The following is a 22,595-nucleotide window of genomic DNA, read 5'->3' on the forward strand; positions in this document are numbered from 1 at the left end:
CTTGTGTAATTTATAACATTCATTTAACATATGGTATTGAACATTTTCAAGAACATGAAACACAATATAAATTTGAGGCTGAAATTGGTGTTTTGAAGAAAATTTGAAGAAATTAGTTTGCCATAAACCATGGTTTTTTTTTAATCAAAATGATTAGTTATAAAGCAATGGATATTAGGTTTTAGATTTCTTTTTGCTAAATCTGTTGACTATCGTGACTTAGTAGAGAGTTGTGAACAACTGTCATATGGCTACCAGCTTGTTGAAATGTTGAATTACTATTTGATGAGAATTTGGAAGTTAAAATGATTGGTTTCAAATTCTGAACTTGTTCCCTTACACTTCTTAATAAAACCCCATTCTAAAGAAGTGGTAGCATTTCACAAATGCTTAAACCGTCAACTTTGAACATACTATGTGTGCCAGGTTAATTCATGACCAAGATTCGATCTCATGACCGTTGTCTTGGAAGAAACGGATGCTATCTTCTAGGCCACGATCTGCTGCCTTTGTTTTCATTCTAAAGTTGATCATGCTGTAAACTTCTAAGGTTATTAAATAAAAAAAAATCAATCATTTGTTTTTATTTTCGAATGCATTTAATACGCTTCAGTTATGTTGCATTTGTTTCGTTCAATTTATGAATTTGAGTTTTTCTCAATATTTTTTAATCTCAAAACTAAAAATATAAAAGATTGAGTTATGAGGAAATATTAATGATGATTTCATTTGAAATTCTTTTATCAGTATCTTCATTCTGAATATGAACGAGGGATTTGTATTAAGAACTTAATTTGATCGAAAAAACAGCGTGGATGAAAAATTTAAGGTTTCATCTATTCAAAACACTCTTCAACACTTCTTTACGATATTCATGCAGGAAATAATTTGAAACATTTTCAATTGTGTTTCAAATAAACTATAGAAACTGAAATATTTTCACATTCACGATGATATCATTTTTCATATTACACAAAACGTTATTGAAGAGCTAAATTTATCTTTGGTTTTAAAAAATCGATTGTCAACGCTGTGTTTATGTTACTCTCTGGAGCCACTAGTAGCAACCAATATAGCTTTCATTGGGATTTCATTACATCGATACAAAAAATGATAGCAATACGGAAATTCAGAGACCTGCATTGAAGTCAATGAATGGTTTTTTTTTGTTTGATATACCCGACACGGCAACTAAGATTCATGCTAAGATGAAGTTTTATTGTTAAATAAATTTACGGACCAGAAAGAATGTCCTGAATGGGTTTTATTTCTATAAATAAGGAACAAAAATTACTGAAAAGTTTTCACACGCTTTGGGTAGTACGGAGTTTTAAACATGAATTTTTCTTTAAAAATTTTGAAAAGTCTTCAAAGAAAATTTTATTCGTAATTACTCTAAAGCATATTTTTATACCTTATAAAAATTAAACATGAAAATTGGTAACCTTGTGAGTTCTTAAGAGTAATTACACGCAACTTGATCTAATGTTTACCCTTGAATACTAATTTAATTTTTGTGTAGAGTTTCTAGTGAAGATCAGTCTGCATTCCATCGAATTGAAAACTTATTTTGTAATATTTAGATTTTTTTATTTGATTATGAGACTGAAAGCTTGTGCTTTATGATGAATTTATTTATCGCAGAGAAAGGAAGTGAATGGATTTTTGTATTCAAAAACATGCCGAAAAGATTGTCATTAGGGATTAAAGAAAAAATGAAAACAGTTCATAACCGGTTTTTCCAGCTTACAATAAATTATGAACTCTATGCATTTTTTTAAAATTAATCTTTTTAAGTTTTCTTGTTTTGGTTTATACTTTACATTGTACCGTTATCCGGGCTAAGATTAATCACTTTTCATTATTTTTCTATTTTTTGTCTATTTGATGAAGTTTATTAGACTACTTTAAATTTGATTTGAAATTCGATGTTGCCTTTGTTTTAAAGCGATGTGCCGGTGTTTGTTTTAAAGCCTTCGGAAAAAAGATATTTCAAGATTTTGAAATTATATTTTTACTTACATTTGAAATTTTCAAAAACAAACCAAAGTTTTCCCAATTCGAAATTCAACTTACAGGTTTTTAAACGTAGAAAAAAGTTTTGAGATATTTTAACTTTAGACTTAGTTTTTGATGATTATCTGGAAAAATTTCATGTTGATTAATATTACCCCGTTTTGCGGTACTAACTTTCCATTGGAATTCCAGTTTGTTAAAGCTAGAAAGAATTCATGAACTACGCCTTGAACTTCGTTTCAACTCATGAATACATCGTCAAACATCAGCATCCGCTCAGTTGAGCTCAGAGTTCCAGCATTGCTCTGTGTCAATATCCGTTATTTCACGTCTAATGAAAACGACAGACAAACTTCATTGAATCCATGATGAGCACTGCCAGGCAAGGCAAGGCTAGGAGTGAGTTGTACTGTCGTCAAGACCGAAGTATTATTACCATTTTATTTTTCTCACACCTTTTTTCTACCATTGGAATAGAGTTTCAAGTCTGTGAATATTTTTCTTTACGATCGCTGCTAAACAAATCAAGAGGAAAAGCGAACTTGGAATGAAAGATAACAAAATTCTTGGAATAGAAAGGGATTCGTTGTGAAAAATTGAATCATCTATTTTAGGGTAATTTGATTTGCAATTGTATTTCTCACGCGTGAATTTCGCATTTCTGCTTTCTTCTTTCAGCTGTTCTGGAAGATCCCGAATTTACGGACATCATCGAAAACATAACCGTGCCGGCTGGACGGAATGTCAAGCTGGCATGCTCGGTGAAAAATCTTGGATCTTATAAGGTAAGTTTTCAGAGATGTGATTTTTTTCAGGATAGATATGTTTTGACGATAGTACTTTAAGCAACATAGAATCTTCAATGTAAAAACGTATTCTGCCTTTTAATTCCCCCAAAAACCAATCTACATAAGTTCTACTTTCCGTTTTATCTTAAAGTTTATCCATCAAAATCATCATCCCTCATAGAATTGGAATCAAACAAGGTCAACGAGTGATAGTTTCGATTTGTTTTCGTTGTGTCAGCAGCTAAAAATAACCAGAAAAAGGCTTGTTACTAAACCAAAACAAAAACAAATCCTTAGCTTTGTTGATATGCTAACTGTTGATGGCGGGAGGAAAAACTTTCTTTTAATGGAAAGCGTTCCACGTTTTTCCGGCGTTTGATCGGAACATGCACATACCTCACACAAGCACACAAACACACACACCCACACTCTCTCACTTACTGGAAATCCATTAGATCAGTCGCCCCGTCTAGCCAGTTTGGATTCTGTGTAGGTGTGTGTATGTGTGTGCCACCAGAGTGTTGCTGAATATCTCGTAAACAAACCTATAAATCGTCTCTGGTGCTGACTGATATTCTGAGAGCAAGAAAAAAACGTGTCGCTTTTCGTTACGGATTTTGGATACCCCCCGGGTTTAGATTTTACTTCCTCGTCGTGCTAGCGAAAAATCTGGCAAAATAGGGGAAATGGAAAACCAACTTTTTTAAATCGTCACTCTTCGATCGGTGTGGCTGCAGTAAGGATTTACTACCTTTTGTTGTAATGCGATTATATTTTCAGATTCCTTTTCACTAATAAATTCTCAAAATGATCTAATTATAATTTTTGGTTTTTTTTATATAATCGTCGTATTTAACAATTCATTCAATGTTCACTTGTATAGTTTAAATATGTTCTAGAGCTCGTGAGGAAGAGGAGGGTATGACATTTTAAATTTAAAAAAATCAACCAGTAAAAAGAACTTTAATATCTATGTAGTTAAAAATCGTTCGTTTTGAAAAAATGAGGGAGGAGGGGATTGCTGTACACTGCCTTTTTTCACCAGAATTGTTCTTATTGATCTAAATCATAATAAAAGAATAAAATTAAAACTTTTTCAACCTATTTTCAACATAAACTTTTTCGATATCCAGAGATACAACTTTAATCTACGAATCTATAATTTTCCATGCGAATTTTTTTTTATAAAACTGTTATAAGAATTTTGAGTACCAGAGAGTTAAGAAAATGTCATCTTATGAGTTCATTGAAAAATCTCTCGTTATAAACGTTATTTGTTGATGAATGGCAGAAATCCCATAGAAATTTTTCAATTATTTATTTTTCTATATCTTCTTCATATCAGCGCAAGGTTGCCAGAGCGAAATTTGAAGATTTCATTTTAAGTTCGAAAAAGCAAATTTGCTATGATTTTTAAACTGACTTTAAAATTCTGAATTTTTGCTTTATAATTCCGTTGTATTTTCCGAATATTGATTCGGAAATAACGTGTTATTTTTTTAAAAAAAAGTTGCAATTCAGTTTTCACTGTGAATAGCCGTCAAAGAGATTTATTTCTTATTTGTAAAAATTATCCTGAAATAAAATTATAAAATATGATTCTAAACTTGGGAGCCCATGGAAGCCATAGTAAAGGTTGAGTTTTCATCTAATTCGTCCAGATTGAATAATGACTAATATTAAGAATGAGAGCTTGAAAGTCAAGAGCAAACTTTCAATCTCTCATTATAAATTTTTAACTTTTTTCTATCTTAAACGAATGAAATGGAAGTTAAATCTTTTGTTTCGAAGAGTAACAAACTTGTTACAAAAATGTATAAATAAGGCATCTTTAATTTTTTGAAAGGCACATTATTCTTCATTTTTTAAAACGATTTAGAAGAAATAACAGGAGTGAACAGCATGTTTGTGCCTAGGGTTCATTAACTGATTTTTGAAGATCTTTCAGAAATCAAAACATTTGTCATATGTTTCTTGTGAACGCTAGTTTTCATGATATGGCGTGTGTAAATTTATAAATTGGTCAGTTTTGAGTAAAATCGATCTTTTATATTAATTTAAAAGTTTAATACACCTTTTTGAAAACTGAATGTTTTCAAAATTTGACTCATCGTTAAAAATCGTTAAAAAATTTCAAAGGTCAATTGAGTTTAGATTAAAGAAACCATACGTATTCTTTTAAGAGTACATGTAAATACTCTTTTTCGATCGAGAAATGAGCATGCTCTTCTTTTTGTGGAATTTTTTTTGCTGAGAGACATTTAATCAGAGAAACGCACTTATTTCTTCTAGTCCATTAAGTTTGAATAAGAATTTTGAAATAAATGCAACATTTTATTCATTCAATTCACAATACATAAGTTTTATCTACCTTGTATAATTCTCCAATCGATGGATAAATATGGAAAGCATCATGAATCGATTCAATCTGGGATTTGATTATAATACTTTCCTTTATGTGAAATACAACAACTTCAATAACACTAGTTTACAGCATTTTTGAACTTAGTTAATTGAAGGCCATTTTAAATAAATGTGAAATTGGGCGCTGAATACGAATTTGAAATTCAAAAAACTCTCAGTAGAACAGGTTTTTAGTTATGCTCCAAATATGAAATCCTGGAAAAATAAAAAAAGTACTTGTACTTTCTATGATCCCGGACTGCATACACAGAAAATATTTTTGACTATTACGTGTCACTGAAACTGCAACTTTTAAAATAAATCAACCTGTAATTAACAAAACCTGTTATTTTGAATTGATTTCCTTAAAAGTTAACGAAGATTCAGTTCACGAAGTACATGTACATGTACACTAAAAATTAAATGCCACGTAATTTGTTTTCGACCTGTAAAATTGCGGTTATTGTCCTACTCCTTTTTGTTACAGGACATTTGCGTAATTTTACAGGAAATAATTTTTGCTGTGTAGCAGTAATTTGAAATCTCTTTTTTGCAAATAAAAGGTGATCAAATTTGCTAACGATCATATGCACAGCAAAAGATTTTCCTGTAAAATTTCGCAAATGTCCTGTAACAAAAAGAAGCAGGACATTTTACAGGTCGAAAATTAATTTCAAGTGTGCCACTTTCGTACAGGACATTTGCTGTAATAATAAATAAATCTTTGTTAACTTTTAAGGAAAACAGTTTAAAATAACAGGTTTTGTTAATTACAGGTTGATTTATTTTAAAGGTTGCAGTTTCAAAGATTGCAGTGCAAATTTTCTGTGTGGACACCATTTTTGCGCATCATCAACAGTATTCTTGATATTAGTGACTTTATGATAGAAAACATTATAAAAAACACATTTTAAAGAGAAAATTTGGTATTAGCGAAAGTTTAAGACTCGATGGTAACATTAAATAAAAAATGATTTTCTATTGGTCTTAAATGTGAATTCAAAACAAAGATTTCAAATGACTTTTTTGTTTCAAGTCCAATCGTGTTACTGTCTTGGAGTAAAATATTTTTCTGAACTTGGGCTTGAATAAAATTAATTATAAAAAACAATCGGCTAGTGGAGAAAAAAGTTTAATATGCAAAAAAAAAGATATCAAATTACTGTTACCCAGTCCGAGAGATTACAATATAAGTACAAGTACTGTTTTTATTTTTCCAAAATTTCAAATTTGGAGCATTACTCAAAAAATGTTTTACTGAGATTTTTTTGAATTTCATTTTCGGATTCAGCGTCCGATTTCTCATTAAAAATATGGGTCGGTCAATAAAGTTCACGATTTTTTTAAAATATTACTTTATCCACAGCTTAAACTACATTCGGTTTTAAGAAGACTTCTTTACCTCGAAAAAAGGCAATAAGAGCCTTTGCATATGCAATTAGCGTTCAAACAGTAGGCAATATGCTTAAAACTAACTGGCTTCAAAGACTCGTACATAAATCAGAAGTGCACGAATTGGAAATAACGCCATAGAGGAAAAGATAAAAAAAACCTCTATACAAAATAAAAGAAAAATTTAATGCATCATTTTATAATGTTTTGTATGTTTTCTCAGTACAAAATCAAAATTTCCATCGCTTTGATCTATTCAAGAAAATTAAGTCTTTGAATTATCATCAAAAAAGTTCAAGGAAAAGAACTTAAACTTAAGTTGATAATTTTAAAAAGGATAAAATTATTCAAAAAATAATATCATAATTGCCAGTTGTTTAAGTCACATAACTGGCAACAAATAGATGTTATTTGAGTGGCCTAAAATATCCTTTTCTTTCCCCTTTTGTGCTTAATATTTTGAGATATGATTTCAATATACTCTTTTTGGCGTTGCAAGTTGCAGGATAGGGTAGCCCAAGTTAAAATGTTGTTAAAAATTCCATCAAAATTTATGTTTTTACAGATTAAAAAAATTAACAAGGAATCAACTTCAATAACATTTTCTGAGGAGAAAATCTATCGTAATTTTCGTAAAAGTTGAACTTGATTTTTAAAAAAATTGTGATGCTCTACACAAACCTTTTTCAAAAAATATCTCAAAATAAAGAGCCAATAGAAAACATGAAGAAAATGAAAAAAAAGTAAAATAAAAAATCAATTTCTGATCGCACGAGGTGCAAAAAAATTAAGAGCTAACTTTAAATGATTTGGGAACGCTGAGTTCAAATATGTGTTTAATTTCATTATTTCAGCTATCGTTCCTATAATTCAAGGCCAACATTTGAAAATAGATTAAAAATCATTTCTTGTGTCCTTGTAAGAAAAACTATAAAATAAAACAAAGACTTCCAGAATAAAATAAAAGAAAAATTTACATAAGTTTTCTATAAGATTTTTTCCAGCTCTAAGAAAATCCAGGAGTTTGATGAAATTTCAAACAAGTTGCGAACCGAAATGAAGTTGGCAGTCTGTCATTAAGGCGTTAAACTTTAAAACATCCTTTTGTTATATCTTTTTTGCCGAACCCCAAAACTTAACCTGTGAACTTGAATTGGCATAAAACCGCATCGAAAAGCTATTTTTATTCGCTAAATGATTAAAAAGATGTTGTGTTAAGATTCCGTAGGGGAGAATGAGGACATTTGATCCCTGGGGATCACTCTATATCTCGAAACTGGAATGTCTACGAAGATCAAATGTTCTAGAAAAATGTGCTTAATGGAACTAAATATCAATGATGCTTTCTCAACAAATTATCTAAAAATTGGTTTTTGAATTATTGGGCTTTGTTAAAAAAACTTAACAAAGTCTGACCTGAAGATCTTTTTTGATAGCTTTAAAATGTTTCCTGTGTCCCCAACAAACTGCGAAATAAGAACTAGTTGCCAAAAGTACTCAACGGACTTCGTATCTTTGGATTTTGCTTGATTTTTGCCAAGAGTTAGGAAATAAAGGATCAAGTCTCCAACCCGCGTTTAGACGGAGTTTACTGATATCGGTATAAAATCAAGGCTAATCACAATTAAAATTGTTATTTGTGCAGAATGTTTCAAATTATGTAAATCAAACTATCCATATGAATGGCCACTGTTTGACTGTATGAGCAGTTATAAAAAGCTTCATTTTAGAAAAAAACATGAGAGGACTGGAAAAAGATTAATTTTTTTTCGTAAAATTACAACTTTTGTAGTGTCAGATATCTTTGGTCTATGTTTTTTTTCGAGTTGAAATAGCAAATGACTGTTAAGTCTGCTTCGGATCAGTAATATCAGGATTAGGAAACAAATCGACAAGTACATATGTACAATATTTGCAACCGAAAAACTGAAATTAAGTTATCGAGCACATGTGGTATGCAATTTTAAAAAAATGTAGAAGAGGTTTCCTTTACAGTAAAGTTTATCGTAGAACTAAAGTTGTATGTCATCATAAAACTTAAATAACTTCTGTCTATTTATTAGCGAAAAACAAATGAGTTCTAAATCAACACAAACAGGAATTCGGTAAATCTAATAACAAGCTCTCATTTTATCGATTTCTATTAAAGATGCAACTTTCATCATAAAATCTAGATGATTTCGATTCAGTTTTTTTTGTTGTGGTCCATGCTAAGCTTACAACAGATTTCAGCCGCTAATTAAGTTTTATTTCAGTCAGTAATAATCTTAAAACGGTTTTTATTTGTTCATCCGACGTTTCGGCATTTATTATTTTTCAAGGAATTAATATGAGATAATTAAGTATTTAAAAAGGTGTGACAATACATGGTGTACTAACTGAAATTTCTCGTTTTAATTGTCCAAAGTTTTTTGAATCTGCTGAACTTTCTGATCGGGAAATGTAAGTCCAGTTGTCTGTGATGTCAGATGTCTACTTGTTTTCTATCCAAAACTGTAAATATTGTAAAAAATATCTAAATGTGATGATTATGTGAAGTCATTATGTAGTGCCCAGAATAATGAAAAAGTATAAATGAGTGAGAAAAAACTGAGACCAGTTTTTTTATCATTTAGGATTTTTATATCTACCTGGAACAAATTTAAAAAATCTCAGAAATTCTTCAAGGTAATCAATACGAGGATCGCTTACAGTTTGAAAATTATTCGGACAAATAAGCTACAAAGATGGACATAAGTTCAAAATCGATAAAATACTGGAAACATTCTTTAAATCCCTAGGATTTTCAACAACTGCAAAAAGTGCCAGGAAGCATTAATATTGCAAATGCATATGAAGAAATTTGAAAAAACAAATGAAGATTCCAAAATTTCAACATTTATAAAAAAACAGATGCGAAATATAACTGAGCTTGTTTCAAATTATAAAATATTATAATTGTAGGCAACAATTTCCAACCATTGTCAAAAATGCAAGATGCAAATTATTTAAATTTAAGAAAAAAAAAATCCAAAACACTCTGTCAAAAATTTGAAAATTCTTTCTTGAAATATTCAATGTTTTTTTTTTTATTCTTACTGAGATACCGTATTGTGGTTTTTTCTCAAGCCAACAGAAACAGGCAACTCAACAGACGAAAACTCTCGTTCAAAATCGATCCCCTACGGTTGCCGATGTCTCGTTTGCTGCTCTTAAAAGCCAAGTACCAAAAAGATATAAATTATGTACGACAAGATCGAAGTCAATTCGCGTGATTTCTTGGCCAAAGAAGCCGGGGAAAAAGAACGAAAGCTCCCAGTGCCAAATCGAAATCCGAACAGGAAAGCGATGCACAATTTGGAATTCGAACTGTACTGGGGGTCCGCCTGCCGCATCCTTGCTCCAACCAATTCCCTCCGAGTCCAGGAGGGATTCCATTCGAGCTACCATCCTTAAATGAAAGTGTCACTTTCGTGCCTTACAGCTAGTCACAGATAGGACGACGAAAGAGCGAGCGACGGGTGACTGTATCAATGAATGACACAGAGAAGGCAGGGAGGGGATTTGCTTTTAATTTATCGCGCTTATCGTTTATCGGCGAGACAGTTTCAAGAAACGAAACTAGTGTCTGTGCTTCTTCACCTTGTTTGGGAGTCCGTCTATTAAAAGCTGTTAACCTGTACGTTGGAATGACTGAATGCTTTTCTAAGTTATTGGTAATGGTGTGACGCGTAGTTTGAATGATTTTTGGGTTTGAGTTTTAATTTTGGTATCAACAAATGATTGCAACTTATTTGGGAATCGTTCGATTGTTTGAACAAATTTTAAAGTCTGATCTTCTTCCAAATGAAATGACCTACCATTTTCCATACGGAGCTGCAAACGAAAATCGATGCTCAGAACCATTGAGATCTTCTTAATACATCTTGAATTCAAAAATTCTTTACGAAATTTAGAAAATGTACCATCTTCATTTTAATCTTTAGCGTAACTTTGATCAACAAATGACTCGTAATTGTCAAAGCTTGTTTTAAATATTTTGTAAATCGATGCATTGCACAGTGGTGCAGAACATCAATCTAGCTGTACGAAATTAATAGCGCCCAGGGATGAAGAGATAGACAGTTTTACAAGGAGCATATTCTAGTATCAAAATTTTTGCCGAGGGGTCCACCGATAGCAAGATAAAAATGCTAACTTTTTTGTTTTTCAAATTAGGCTTTGATGTCTTCGACAAAGTTGTTTATCTGATCAAAATACATAAGTTTGTTCAATATGTTAAAGTCCTGTCACTACTGTGATACTAGAATACGCTCCTTGTAAAACTGAACAATGTTGCTGAAGACATGAAATGTCTATCTCTTCATCCCTGGGCGCTATTAATTTCGTACAGCTAGATTGATGTTCTGCACCACTGTGCATTGGAGGGTTGAATTCTTAATTTTTGAGTCGATATGATTTGGACTCATTCTCTTTTTATTTTGCATTTTTTTTTTGTCGTTTTTTGGTATCAAACGGCGAACTTGAAATTATTGCGACACCGATAATATCATGCCAATTTTCATATGATGTTTAGAATTAAAAAGACATACACCGTCTTAGCCGATTTAGGCTTTACAGACTGAATAAATTACGTGAACAACTTAGATTAACATTTAACACCCAGTACCGAGATGAGAATCGAACTCATGCCATCAGTGGACCAGCGATTTCCGTCTTACCGCGCTAACCACTCGACCACCGAGACGAATCAAGCGTTTAGGTTAGTTTTAAACATATATTTACTTCAAAAATCAAAAGAGAAGTTAATCGACGGAGCCTTGATTGTTAAAGTAAACGCATCTTCGCTTGATGCCCTCCATCAAAGTCTTTACATCCGGTACCAGTTTCACAGTTTTTTTTTCGTTTTCTTAACATCTCCTTCTCGTCTTTGACTGTCTTCTTGCTCTTCCAAAGTTTCCGCTTCATGATTGTCCAGTAACGCTCCACCGCACAGTGGTTTAAAACTCGAAAAACGTGATCATGGGCTTTTTGATGCCTTTGATGTCAAAATAGCTTAATTACATGTTCTACAATGTTTCATTGTTTTTAATTGCGCGTATTTTGCCATTAATATTTTTCTTAACTATTTACCTAAAAGTGAGATATTTTTTTAATTTTTTGAATTTGCCATCCAATCAAAATGATGTGTTCAGAAAACTTGTAGACAATACAATTTTTAAAAACTTTGTAGAAAATTTTGAAGCTCTATCTCTCAAAACAACAGATTTATAAACATTTTTCTAAAAACTAACCTCAAAAAACGAAATTTTCGTTTAACTTTTTTCAAAGCGACTTTCGAGTCTTACTTTATATGAGAGAGTTGTAACAATTGTAAAAGTGCACAACTTCATTCAAGGTGTCAAGTTTCTATCTTGACGTTAAATGGTACTTTTTTTGTAATTACGTTTTAAAATAGCATATTTTCATTGATCCATATCTCTAAAAGTTGCAAACTTATGAAAACAAAATTATATACATTTGAAAGGCACATTCTTGAGCTTTAATGAACATATAATTTCATTTGTATGTATTAGGTTTTACTACTAAAATCATTTATCTGAAAGATGGTAGTTTTGAAGTTTTTGTTAAGCCAGCCTGGCAAATCTTGCTTTTTAGCAAAAGGAAGGATGAAATCTTCTTATTTTTCTATTCCTACCATTGACAAGTGAAGACGACAGTTCTTAATTTGTTAAGATTGAAGAGTTGGCCCTGTCTAGAAGCGTTAGTTCCATTATAGTAAGTAAATCATTTCATAAGTTTGCAACTTTTAGAGATATGGATCAATGAAAATATCCCAAGCAACCAAAAGTCCCATAAAAAAGGTACAAAAACGCTTACTCAGCCCCATCATTGATATGAAGTACGTTCTATGCAGCTCAAAATTTAAGTTCTTATTGATACTTTCAAGTTCCAAAATAAGTCTTAATGATCTTCTATTCAGCTTTCAACGGCCTCTTAATTCAGCTTCCAAAAATTCGCAAAATGAGCAAAAAAATCTCTCTCTCTATCTCAACTGAATTGTTGGCTTCGGCTCATATCACCTTCTTTTGATTATTTACTGTGTCCTGTACCGGTGCCGCCATGTTCCACGCGCCGGATTCCAAACTCGACAAATTGCTCAATTGCTTATTTATTACATTTCCTGCATATATCGCATCAGAATGGTCACTCAATTACTAAATTTCTTATTGAAAAAAACATGCCCAGCATGGGGATCGAACCCCGACCTTCGTGGTGAGAATCGAACACGCTACCACAAGACCATGCCTACATGTTGTTCTAACTGAAACTAAAACTCGTAGTGGTGTTTCGATTTTGAAAGCACATCAATGCACTTTTTGTGACTTATCAAATCCCGTTTTGAGCACTTTTGTGCACTTTATGTGACTTACAAAATCCCGTATTGAGCACTTTTGTGCCCTTTATGTAACTTAAATCCCGTATAACGTACTTATAGATCACTTTTGCAACTTTCAAGTTCGTTAATGAGTACATAAAGTTCACGAAAGGGAATTGGGCAAAACAAGTCACATACAACGTACATATTAATAACTTTTGCAACTTTCAAGTTCATTAATGAGTACATGAAGTTCACTAAAGGGAATTGGACAGTTGATTCTCTTTGCCAGCCAATATGTAACTATCAATGTCTTCATTCAAGTGAATATGTGACTTTTGGTTGCTTGGGATGCTATTTTAAAACGTAATTACACAAACAGTACCATTTAACGTCAAGATAGAAACTTGACACCTTCAATGAAGTTGTGCATTTTTACAAATGTTACAACTCTCTCATATAAAATAAGACTCGAAAGTCGCTTTGAAAAAAGTTAAACGAAAATTTAGTTTTTTGAGGTTAGTTTTTAGAAAAATGTTTATAAATCTGTTGTTTTGAGAGATAGAGCTTCAAAATCTTCTACAAAGTTTTTAAAAATTGTATTGTCTACAAGTTTTCTGAACTCATCATTTTGGTTGGATGACAAATTCGAAAAATTAAAAAAATATCTCACTTTTAGGTGAATCGATCAGAAAAATAGAAACGGCAAAATACGCGCAATTAAAAATAATGAAACATTGTAGAACATGTAATTAAACTATTTTGACATCTAAGGCATCAAAAAGCCCCTGATCACGTTTTTCGAGTTATAAACCACTGTGCACCGGGCGCAGCCCCGGACAGTTTTGCGGGTTCATGTCATTTGGAGCAGAATGAATTTAAAAAAAAATTTTTTTTTGTTCCACGAGGAAGTTTTTACATGTTCAAAAAAAATATAAATCTTCTTTGAAAAAGATGGGACGATTCTGAAACCTGAATTTTATAGAAATCGGTAGAGATCCAGCTGAGCTTCAAAAGCTCGAATGAGTGAATTCTCATCACATTTTTTTTTTAAATTAATGAGAAAAAAATGCTCTGAAGCTGTGTTGACTCTCCAGATGGATTTCTACAAATTGAACATAACTTCTTTAATTTTTTTTTTTTTGAAAAAAAATATTTTAAAAAAGTTTTAAAACATTTGTTGGATATTTAAATGTAGATTCTTAGAAACAGTATGAATCCTTTAAATGTAGTAGTAATGTAAGTGTAAATAAAAACAAAAAAAAAGTTAGATAAAGAAACTGAAAATTTAAGAATGAATAAGTTGAAATAACCCTTGTTTTGTTTAAACTGGCTGAATTCACGTCACAACTTTAAAGAGGAATATCTTTGTGTGTGTTGCGTTGTGCAATCAGAATGCTACGTACATATATCAAATTGTGGGTAATTAATTCATGTACAACTTGCTCTAAGGATTCAATTATATATTTCCTCAGGGAGAACAGGAAATGAAAGTGATATGCATTGACGTAAAAAGTCATAAATTCATGCGAAAATCATGTCACGAAAATATTCGACCACCATTCAAACACATTAAATTTTTTAGAGACTAAATCATACTCATTTCAAATAAAATTTTATATGCCACCCTTCGATACTGTTTTTTTTTCTTCATATTACAGTAAATAGGTTGACCTTAAGAGCGAAAACAGTTTGGAAAAGTCAGTAATAGTGAACTCACATCACGGTTGAGTGTGTCTCATGATTTTTTCACATTCGAATAACAAAAATTTCCTATAAATTTCAGAAGAAAAGCAGGAGAAAAAGATTATGCCTTAAAATTGTATCTAAAAAATCTTTCTTTTATTCAAATTTAAAGGATTCAAAAGGATGATAAATACGTTTTCATTGGTTAAAAATTTTCGATGTTTGATTTCATTTTTTAAATCACTTTACAAATTACAAATCTTACAAATTTTTCAAATCCTTCATTTTTCTGTTTATGATTTTTGCATTTTCATCAACGCTTTGAATATTTAAACCTCCAATCCAAATAAAACGTTTTTTTTAACCTCAGAATAGTATAGGATATTTTATTTAAAATAAAAAAGTGTTGAAAATCGTTACAAAAAATAAATAAGCACTCACCAATAAACTCAAATAAATAATCGGAAACAACTAACATTTTTCTTCAAAGATTTTTCAAAAACAGTTAAAATGTTTTTTTTCGGCCGGTAAATTAAAATTGATCTCCTGTTAAGTTTATTATGTTATGGAGTACACGAATAAAATTATTTAAATATCATCAACAAAATAAAATGATTGAACTTTGCTGAGGGTTTCTTTTATTTTCAATACCAATAATATTATTATTGTATTTGAGTTTTTCTATATTAATCAAAGCACAAAGTGGAGGGGAATATTCTAACCAGTATGTTTTTATTTGGGTTTTTCTTTTGGCCCTTGGAGCCAAATGTAATGACTGCATAAAAGCTTATTTCAAAAGAACACTGTTTTAAGTTGATGAATTTGGCCATTTTATATTTTTCAAAACCAGATGTTTTTGTATCGAACAGTGCTTAGAAGTTTGAACTCATTTTTCACTTATAAACAACCGAACATTTTTGCACTTAAACGCCTTTGACTCTGTGGACCTCGAATGGCCCTTTTTATAATTCTGTTGAAAAAAAAAAGCGACAAATGCAGAAAACTTAAAATGGCAACAAGAAAACCACTCAAAAATTTAACTGTCGGCCAAAAACAGTTGATTTTCTTTTTCGATATTGAGAATCTAAATTATCGTGTATTGGAAAATTTTACTATACAAAAATTAAATACTTAAAAAATAATTTTTTTAATGCCAAAAAACAAGGGACAACTAACTAACTAAAAATAATTTTAAAAAAATCTATGATAAGAATACAAAAATCAAATCACCTTTTTATTTTTTAAATGTTTTAAATTTACAAACTCAGAATGTTAAAAACAATATCAAATTTGAGATACCATAAGCTGGGAGAACTTTGATCACTTTTATCAAACATTTTTTAAAATTTTTTAGAAGGGGTTGCTTTTTCATAATAACTAAAAACTTTGAAACCCTTTCTAAGGTGAGGAGTAATACTCGAGTATTAAACATGATCATTGACTGCAGGAAATTCAAACGACATTGGAGGTTATAATTAAATGTTTGTTTCAAAACCAGATTTCGAATTTCGAGGTAACTTTGATCACTACGGTTTTTACGTATCTCAACATCTTACCTAAGTCCTCATACTGTTCCCAATTTCTTTTTTTCTTCAAATTTAGCCATTTGATAGGGTTTTAGCCATTTTATCTATACGGTCTTTTTCATGAGAAATGACCGTTTTTTTCATTATTCAATTATTATCATCAAATGACCATAAAAACAACACTTAAACTTAACCTAAACCAAGAAAACAGTTGAACTTTCACATTTAACAACCCATTGGCTCCTAAATGCTTGAATTTGATGAGGAGAGATGTTTGTTTGTGAGCCTTAAAAAAACCAGATATTTTAAAATTTTAAAAGGATATTTTCAGTAATATAAAAAATCTTTTAATACAAACCACATTTAGCTTATTTGTTACACAATTCACTGGCCTTCAAACGTAGTAAACAGTTTTCAAATATTTCAACTTTATACTTAGTTAATGATGATTATCTGCAAAAAATCATGTTGATAAAAAATTCCCCAGTTTAAGGCACTAAATATGAATTGTAATACGAAATCCATTTCAAGTTTTTTGGACTCAAATGTTCCGGCAATGCATGTTTTAGAAATTTAATTTTTTCCATAATCTTCATAATCATTTAAAAACTCTTCAAGCTGCATTCATTGGAGATTGAGATTACTGCTGTCTGATTTGTTACAAAATCGAAAAAGAAGTTTTTTTTTGACATTCGAAATTCAGACACTGAGGTCATCATTGAAAAAAAATGAATTCGTTTGAATTGAAATATCATAACGAGAATTTATCTCATGAAAAAAAGAAAAACAATGTGAACAAAAATTTCAAATAGATATTTTTTAAACAGCATTTGAATTTTTTGATTTTGAAAAACTGTGGGGAAACGTGGGCCACCTAATCCAAATTGACTAGATGACGTGCAAAGTTTATTAAATGACCCAAAACTGAAATTTCATAATTCATTTAGTTTTTTTCAAGAAATTTAAGATGAAGAAATAAAAAAAGAGAGCTGTGTATGATCAAATAGTTCCTAAAACCTGGCTTGCGAACGTTTCGGCAAAATTCCTGATATAGGATTTATGTTCGTCTCTATCGCATTAGAAGTGCTGAACGTGTATAAAAACACCAAAATATTGGAGACCCAAGATAGCCCACAAAATGTGGCCCGTGATTCCCCACAAGCAATGATTTTCAAATTGGTTGCGTTTGTGTGACTCATTTATGTTTCATCAAAAATTCCTTTTTCACGTGAAAGAAAATGACATAACTAAGATCGTATTTACGTCTGATACCAAATAAATAATTTCATGATCAGAGATAGAGCTCTCATTAGCAGTTTTAACTTTTATTCTATGCTGAAATGAATCAATGATAATGAGATCGATGGTGGAGGCGCAGTATTCAGTTATTATAAAGGGTGATACGGTCAAAATTTGGTAAGGGAAAACGCGTGTAAATCGGTGAAATCGTTTATTTTAAAAATCAAATTAAATTTCTTTTCCAAGTTTAATTAGTATAAAATTCAGGAAAAATATTCAGTTAGGCTTCCGCTTTTCCAAATCCGAATTGCCGGGCCTTACGCTTAACCCCTGCCATCATATCACCTTTTCCACCTTCTTCGCCGCAGAAAGCCAGTTTGCCTTGATCTGCTGCTCGTCCTTAGCAGTTTTTTTTGGTCTTCTTTAGGTTCCGCTTGACAATAGCCCAGTATTTCTCAATTGGGCGGAGCTTTGGCGTGTTCTGAGGGTTCTTGTCCTTGGGAACCACCTGCACGTTGCTGGCGGCGTACCACTCCATGGCTTTTTTACCGTACTGTTTTTTTCCAAATCCGGCCAAAACAGTACGGAACAACCGTGTTTCTTCAGGAAAGGCAGCAGACGTTTATTCAAACACTCTTTTACGTAAATTTCTTGGTTGACCAAACCAGATATTTCTTGGCGAACTATGACAGTTTCATGTGCTTGAAAATATCTGCTATCTTTCCCCTTCCTTTTGCCATATAAAACTCCTGTCCCGGAAGCTGCTTATAGTCGGCTTTGACGTAGGTTTCGTCGTCCATTACCACGCAGTCAAACTTCGTCAGCATGGTCGTGTACAGCCTCCGTGATCGCGCTTTGGCCGTCGTATTTTGTTTATCATCGCAATTTGGAGTCACTACCTTCTTGTAAGTCGATAGTCCGGCTCGTTCTTTGGCTCGATGCACGGTTGTAGACGATACACCCAGCTTATTTGCGGCATCTCGGAGAGAGAGGTTAGGGTTTCGCTTGAAACTACCGGTAACTCTCTTTGTCGTCTCAGCGGCTTCCGGTTTTCGATTTCCCTCCGATCCAGTCTTCCTGGCTGTCGACAAACGTTCCCCAAACACTTTAATTACATTTGTAACGGTTTTGTTTGTTTTGCCAGCTTTGCGTGCGAGTAGCTCGGATTTTCGCGATGCGCGAGCAAAATTTTGATACGCTGCTCTTTTTTCTTGGACGGCATTTTGACAACTGATGAGTGAATTCCTTAATTAAAATAGGAGCAACATTTTACACACACACACACACACACACACACACACACACACACACACACACACACACACACACACACACACACACACACACACACACACACACACACACACACACACACACACACACACACACACACACACACACACACACACACACACACACACACACACACACACACACACACACACACACACACACACACACACACACACACACACACACACACACACACACACACACACACACACACACACACACACACACTCACACACACACACACACACACACACACTCACACACACACACACACACACACACACACACACAGATATTTTTTTCAGTTTCGAATTGCATGATTCTTATATTCTCAGTAAAATCCAACCTGTGCTCTGGTCTGAGACGAAGGGTTCCTTAAGCCGACGGATGCGGAATTTAATGTCAACAAAATTGACTTTATCGTTCCAAGTTCCACAACCCCAAGTCATTTCGAATGGCTAATAAACCCGGATGCTGGTCTGGCAGCCTGCAGCCGGCAGCCGGTTGACACGCTTCTCAGGAACGAGGCCAATCTTTCCGTTTATTATTGGGTAAACATCGGGCATAAATTTTACAGCACTGCCGCAAGTGGTAAATCACTCTGATTGTAGTGTGTCTCGTGCCTTGTTTTTTTTGTTGAAATTTTTGAAATATTTGAAAAAAAGTATTGGCCTCTTGTTTTTGCCTTTGACTGTGCAGACATTTTTTATTTGCGTCTGTTCACACAAGGATAATTAATCAAACACCCTGCAAATGCGCTTTAAGAGCAAACATCAAATCTTCTGACCCAAATTTATACACTCAGGCAAATTCTTATAACAATTTTCATAAGATGTATCTTATGAACCGCTATTTAGAGTGTAAAATTGTTTTTTATAAGAGTCTTATGAAATTCTTTTAATTCACATACGAAGTTCTTATGAAAAATAGAAGAAACGGCATTGTGAAAAAATGATGAACACATTCATTCCATCAGTCATGCATTTCGTAGTCGTCAGAAGCACTCAACATTTGTAAAGTTACTGCTTTTACTGAATACTGTGATGTGATTTTATTCTTCTAAATGGTAAGTTTGAGTTGAAATTTATTTTTAGTTGAAAATATTTGTAAGCTCAATAGGAACATTTTATGTTTTATTTACTTTTCAGCTTGGTTACCGGCAAAAAGCGCGAAGTCGAAGGTCCGAGGTGCAATACAACTTTTTTATGGAACCGGGTGTTGAAAGGCAGCTGATTGTCACCATAATACCATAATGTTTTTTCATACGAATGAAGCAGAAAATAAAATGAAAAATAATCTTGAATTATTTTAATTTTATGCGACATTTCTTTTCCCATAAGAGTATCTTATGAAAAGCAACAAACCCTCATTGGAACCGGTGTTCATCCTTTGAGTTCATTCTATCATAAGACAATCTTATGAATATCATTGTTTTTTCTTATGGCGCCACTTCATAAGAGAATCTTATGGCCTACATAATAGGATTTTTCTGAGTGTACAGATTCTGTGACCTTGGTAAAACCGTTGAACGAAGGAAAAAAGACACGCGATTTTACTGTTTGATCGGGAGAAGGTCATGTTGACTTTCGATAAGCATGTCTTGGCCCCAGCTCAAACAAGCAGCCAGCATACTTTTTCCAGCTGGTTGCCTTTTAAATTTATGCAAACACATAAGTCGCGCGACGCACCCTGTCCAAATTTATGCGATACTGCATCTTCAACCTCCAAAAGGGGAACGAGACCAATTTGTAGGGCAAACATTTGAAGAGTTGATATACGAAGAAGAAGGGCTGTATCGATTAAAGTTCACCCTAAATTCAGATTTCATAACTTTAAGGTTAAATTTGTGCACTGAACCAAATGGGGATATCGATTCGAAAACGAAAGTTTTTTTTTAATTCTCTTACTCTTCACTTTAACCCTAATCCACTTTTGAGTTTCAATATGACACTATTGGAGGTTTGATGGCTTGTATCTTTCTTCGGGTGCATAGAAATAATACAATTTCTTTGCGGACCCTCAATAAATTCTTGAAATCTTTAATTTTTCATCATTACTTTTTTATGGAACCGCAACTTGAAAGCCTAAGAAAAAAAAACTCTCTAATTAGACCTTTAGTGTCAATTTGACACTTCTCGCTTAAAACTGCTATATCTCTCTTGTTTCTCAACCGATTTTTACAAAATTTATAGTTTTGAAAACCTCTGTAACTAATGTAATGTAACTTAAATAGTTTTGTTAGACATTATTCACCTACAACACTTCAGTTTTTCGCAGCGCTAATATTATTACACCACTAGAATCGGTATGAAATTACCTTACTATTGAATATAAATTTATAACGGAAATCTTGCGTTTATATTCTTAAAATCCGGTGCAAAGTTGAATTTATGTGCAAGAGAATTCAAGAAATTGCAAATTGAAAAAAGTTAAAAAAAACAGCTTTCTTTGAAATTTCGTCAGAAAGTCTGTGTTTCGTGTTTGGCAATCTAAAATCGCAAAAATGTAACAAATCACATCAATTTTCCTATCCTCTTTTCAAAATTTTATCTGGTATGACATAAACCATGTTGACGATTCATTGATTGAAAATATTTTCGATAAAAAATGTTGCATTATTTTGGATATTTTGTACTATATCTCCTTTCTTAGATGAAATATGTATTTGACACCTACCTACCTAAGGGTCTGGCGCTGATTGACCAACGCATAGGGCTGAGATAAAAGATCTCCACTGCTGGCGATCCGGAGCCAGCGTCTTCACTTGATGCCAGCCAAGGTTCTCGTCAACTCTCGTTTTCATCTCTTCGCAGCGTGTGCCCAATCCATCTCCACTTACGTTCCCGAATCTCGATTTCTAGCGCCTTTTGATGACACCGGCGATGAAGTTCAACGTTTGAGATCCAGTTGCCAGGCCACCAAGCGCGCATGATGTTCCGCAGGCAGCGATTCACAAAAACTTGCAGTTTTCGCGTCGTCACCGCATATGTGCACCAAGTTTCACACTCGTACAGCAATACGGATTTGACCTTTGAGTTGAAGATTCGGATCTTAGTTCGTAGAGAGATCTGGCGTGAGCGCCAGATGTTTCGGAGACTCGCAAACGCAAATCGGGCGTCCTTCTTGGTACCACCATCAGGTGTAATCTGGCTACCAAGATACTGGGAGCACTCCACTGTCTCAACCTGTTGTCCAGCTACCACGAAATTGGAACGATTTTCTGTGTTGATTTCCATCGACTTGGTCTTTCCGACATTGATTTTGAGACCTGCTGCCTTGGAGCTTTCAGTGAGGTCGTCGAGTTTGCTCTGCATATATGGTTGTGTTTGGGCGAGCAAAACAATATCGTCAGCCAGGTCAAGGTCGTTCAGTTGCTCCATTGTTGAAGGATTCCACGGCAATCCTCGGTTTGGTCTACAGTCAATCGATCCAGTCAAGATCTCATCCATTACGATGAGAAAAAGCAGCGGTGACAAAATACATCCTTGTCTCACTCCAGCAGTTACCGGGATTGGTTCGGACAAGACACCGTCGTGCAAGACCTTGCACGAAAATGCCTCGTACTGTGCTTCGATGAGATGGACTAGTTTCTCTGGGACCCCTCGTCGTCTAAGAGCAGCCCAGATGTTTTCGTGGTTCAGTCGGTCAAATGCTTTTTCGAAATCAACGAACACCAGCAGAAGAGAGTCCTGGAATTCGTTGATATGTTCCAGTATGATTCGTATCGTTGTGATGTGGTCCACATATGATCGTCCGGATCGGAATCCAGCTTGTTGCCGTCGGAGTGTAGCGTCGATTTTCTCCTGGATCCTGTTCAGGATCACTTTGCAGAGTACTTTGAGGGTTGTACAGATCAAAGTTATGCCACGTCAGTTACCGCACTCTGTTAGGTCA

General features: G+C 33.2%; 1 protein-coding gene across 1 annotated transcript in view; it reads left to right on the forward strand.

The window, feature by feature from the left end:
* The window catches only part of LOC129744092 (lachesin-like), a 355,022-nt gene that overhangs the window by 210,118 nt on the left and 122,309 nt on the right, over positions 1 to 22,595 (forward strand). Inside the window, exon 2 of the mRNA XM_055736457.1 lies at positions 2,695 to 2,801. Within this exon, the coding sequence (XP_055592432.1) occupies positions 2,695 to 2,801 (107 nt within the window). The remainder of the gene's footprint in view (positions 1 to 2,694; positions 2,802 to 22,595) is intronic.

The sequence above is a fragment of the Uranotaenia lowii genome, chromosome 2, assembly GCF_029784155.1.
Source record: "Uranotaenia lowii strain MFRU-FL chromosome 2, ASM2978415v1, whole genome shotgun sequence".
NCBI lineage: Eukaryota > Metazoa > Arthropoda > Insecta > Diptera > Culicidae > Uranotaenia > Uranotaenia lowii.